The sequence below is a fragment of the Alligator sinensis genome, unplaced genomic scaffold (assembly GCF_000455745.1).
Source record: "Alligator sinensis unplaced genomic scaffold, ASM45574v1 scaffold299_1, whole genome shotgun sequence".
Lineage (NCBI taxonomy): Eukaryota > Metazoa > Chordata > Crocodylia > Alligatoridae > Alligator > Alligator sinensis.
Window position 1 is genome coordinate 1,854,385 of NW_005841981.1, and position 3,646 is coordinate 1,858,030.

The 3,646-nt window shown below is 37.6% G+C and overlaps 1 protein-coding gene across 2 annotated transcripts in view; it reads right to left on the reverse strand.

Moving 5' to 3' along the window:
- Positions 1-3,332, reverse strand: part of THRB (thyroid hormone receptor beta) — a 210,933-nt gene extending 207,601 nt beyond the window's left edge. The window contains exons 1-2 of one of the 2 annotated variants that reach the window (XM_006021193.2): positions 3,300-3,332; positions 2,597-2,658 (exon numbers count right to left, since the gene is read on the reverse strand). In XM_006021193.2, coding sequence (XP_006021255.1) covers positions 2,597-2,605 — 9 coding nt within the window. In that variant the 5' untranslated portion in view covers positions 2,606-2,658; positions 3,300-3,332. The remainder of the gene's footprint in view (positions 1-2,596; positions 2,659-3,299) is intronic. The other variant, XM_025201007.1, reaches the window with a different exon arrangement.
- Between the last annotated feature and the right edge of the window lie 314 nt (positions 3,333-3,646).

Sequence of the window (3,646 nt, forward strand, 5' to 3'; positions counted from 1 at the left end):
AGCTCCCTGCAGCAGCAAGTGGGAACTGCCCAAATCTTTTGCAAATTGATTCAGATGTTTTTATTGGTCTCCCAATTTGATGCAGATTCAGGAGATTTGGCCTCCAAATTGGGCCGAATCTCCTCTGAATCGAATCAGCACCCAAAGCTTTGCACAGCCCTAATGAAACCCCCAGGCCCACGTGCACAGCCAGGACCAAGAGTCCCACACCTGACAGGGTTCTCAGTTATGTCTGCACCATACTGTCAGGTGTAGGGACTTTCAGTCCCGGCTGCACATGAAGCTCTTGGTCCCAGACGTGTGTGGTTCAGTGAAGAGGGCTCCCAGCCATGGAAGCCTACTTCTTGCCGATGCAGACAAACCCAGGATCAGGCTCCCCCTATTCTGACAATAAAGCATGATTGGATCTAATGTGCAATCCCACAATCACACCCGCAATCATGATTGTGTGGATTGCACGTTAGATACAATCATGCCTTTACCTGCCATGTTGAAGGAACCTTAGAAAGGCAGCCAATCTTTAATAATTTAAAATGATGGATGACCCATAGCAGTCCTTGATATAAGTTAACAATTCTTAACTACACTCAGTATTAAACACTTACAATATGAATTTGTCCAGTTTCCATTTTTGGCCACTGGATTATATTCTGATTTTGTCTGCTAGATTTAGAAAGCCTTCCATTGTCTTACTAAGTAAAAAATTATAGATACTTAACAATTTAATTGCCTCTTAAAAAATATTTTCAGTAAGGTTGAGCTCCTTAAGCTTGGAATATCCAACATGTTTAGCAATTTAAAAATAGGGCATTGTGGGGTATTGCTATTGGGACGATGCAGTGTTTGGGCATCTGCACAGGGATTCTGAGCGTGTGCATCCATCTGGAAGAACCCTTAATTCTAGTTGTCTAATGTTAGAGAAAAGGTATTTAATAACGTTTTTATCAAGGTCATTGATACACATTTAGAATGTACTATTTTTCTCTCTCTGCTGCCCTAGGTTTATCAAATTACCATGAATAATGGCATCCCCCCTCTGAAGCCCTGAGATGTTTTGAGAGAACTGCAATGAGCAGGACAGCTTTTCATCTCCAGTCAAACAGTTAAGTTCAAAATCAGCCTAAGCAGCAGATACCAAAAATTGATGTTGACATCTAAAGGCTGCTTGGTAGCCCATGTTAAATGCACTGGAACTTTCCTACGGGTCAGCAACATCACAATACAACTGAACGGTACTAAGTAACACCCTTCTTGGCAGGTCTAGGACAGAATTTCAAAGAAGATGAGAGTATGCCAATTCAAGGTTCTGCCACATTTTAAAAGCATTTAATGGGAAAACTCAGAAATTTCCAGCTCCTGTCATACCTTATTATTGCCATAGATGTTTATATACTTATACTATGGTAGCATTCAGAGCCTCCACTCAAAATCCTTTTTCTGCTAGGTACAGTACCATAAGCACAAATGTACACACTTCTTTGTACAGGTGAAAAAGGTGGAAGGAGTGAGAGAGACCTTCTGTCTTGTGACCTTATTTATAAGTCAGGAACACTAAAAGCTGCTCTGCTTAAAATCAAGAAAGTCTGCTCAAGACCAAAGGCCTTGCTGGGACTAGCTGCTTCAAGTGGCAAGAATGAACAAGTCATTTCCCTCCATACCAGTCAATATGCTGCATCAAAATTCATGTTACCCTGTATACTCCAAGGCCTTGAATGAGAGTCATTTTCAAAAAGGTCCTTAAAAGCAGCAGCATACAACATGTGAATTCACACCCGTTTCTTTCCGCTTCCATGGGCCAGAGATGCTACATACTACTGCCAACATCAGACTGCCAGTGAAAGACACAGTACTACTCTCACCATTACAAGAAGTATCAGCTGCACTTAAAAGTATAGACTAATGAAGTTCAAAAATCCAGCACTGAGGTATCTGCAGTTTACACTAATTTTGTTACACTTTTATATCTGCTACAGCAAAAAGTATGTTATGATGCCTCATTAGTATTTTACAATGTTTTTTTCATGCTTTTTTCATTAATGCTTCACACTTCTATTCACTTGTGATTTCAAATAGTTTACATTTAACACAGCGCTTGTAATTTCGCTTTGACTTGCCCTCCTCCTTTTATGGATACAGCTTCCAAGCCAGAAACACATTTTTTGTAAATACAGTAGCTTTTTTGGTTTTAGGAGTCAGCAAGTTTGACAAACCTCACTGAGATGACACTGCTGACACTGCTACTGGGAGGGTTTGATTTCAAATCACTACAGTGTATCTAGTTAAGCTTCTGAAATGTTATCAGTTGACAATGGCTAAAACACTTATCAGTTTATAATGGCTAACTATCAGGAAAGAGTGCGAAACAAAATGTCATTTTTCAACTACCAACTGAAAGTGCCCAGACATTTAAATAGCATCATAAACAGGATCACAGTGCTGCTGCCTGTCAGAACAGTTGCCCACCAAAAATCTGATTGTATGCAAATTGACTTTGTGGCTACTTATATTTGTTCTATTTTCTGTATACAGATTGCATAACACAGCACAGACATCACAGTATCCTCATCTGTAAGTGAACAAATAAAACGATAAAAACCTGCATCATCTCTCTTCCAGTTGATAATGTCTGGGAAGGCCTTTTTGTCTCTTCCCATTTACCTACAAGACATATACAGAAACGGTTTCCAAAATATTATACAGAAAGACCAAGAGAGTCCACTTCAAGGACAGTATCTTTGTGTGGATGCACAGGTATTTATTTACTCATATAACTCTCATCACCCAACATTAGTGGTGTTACAAACACAGTAACCATGCAACAAGGCAAGCGCTTATAAACATCTCAAAATATAAAGACTTTCTGGGTGCAAAGTTATTTTTGTTAGCAGCAACACTATTAGTTCTTCTTTTTTCAAGCTGCAAAAACCTCTCCTTTCAGGCAAACAAGTTAGCTACCAAAATAGCAAAAATCGCACTATACACTTAAAGAAATAAATCTCCCTTAATGGCTTAAGACCAAATAGAAGTTTCCAAATGTGGGCAGGCAGCCTGCAGGGATTTAGAGACTGCACTAGAAAATAATCATTCAGCAACAGCAGCAAAAAAGTCTGAAAAAAATGAATATGGTAGTAAATACAAGAACTTCTTTCCAATTTACATGTTAACATATTGACCCAAACTATCTGACATCATCCCTGAAATGTAGTTTTTGTAAAAAAAAAAAAAAAAAAAAAAAAAAAAAAAAAATTCAACAAAAGACTAATGTGAATATTTAAGTGGAAATAGGATAAAAATATTACCTCAGTAGATCTTCATTTTCAATTCTTTTGCTGAAAATAATAGAAAAAAGTTGTATTAACGATCAGTGTTTTATAAATTCTTTTTGAAGCTAATCTTTTGTCTCAACTTCAATTTGCACAAAAGCCTGTATTTTTTCCTGTACACAAGTAGATTTCATAGTGAATTATTCTCATCAAACTTAGATGGGAATGTTTATAAATCTTAACAAAATCTGATCACAGTCTTGGCACCAATATTTGAAAACCTGTAGGAATATTAACAGAAAAGTTATTATTGATCTAACAAATTTGTATTTTGAACTGGAGGCTGCTCATATGCACCTCTGTGATGAAGTGATACTTATAAT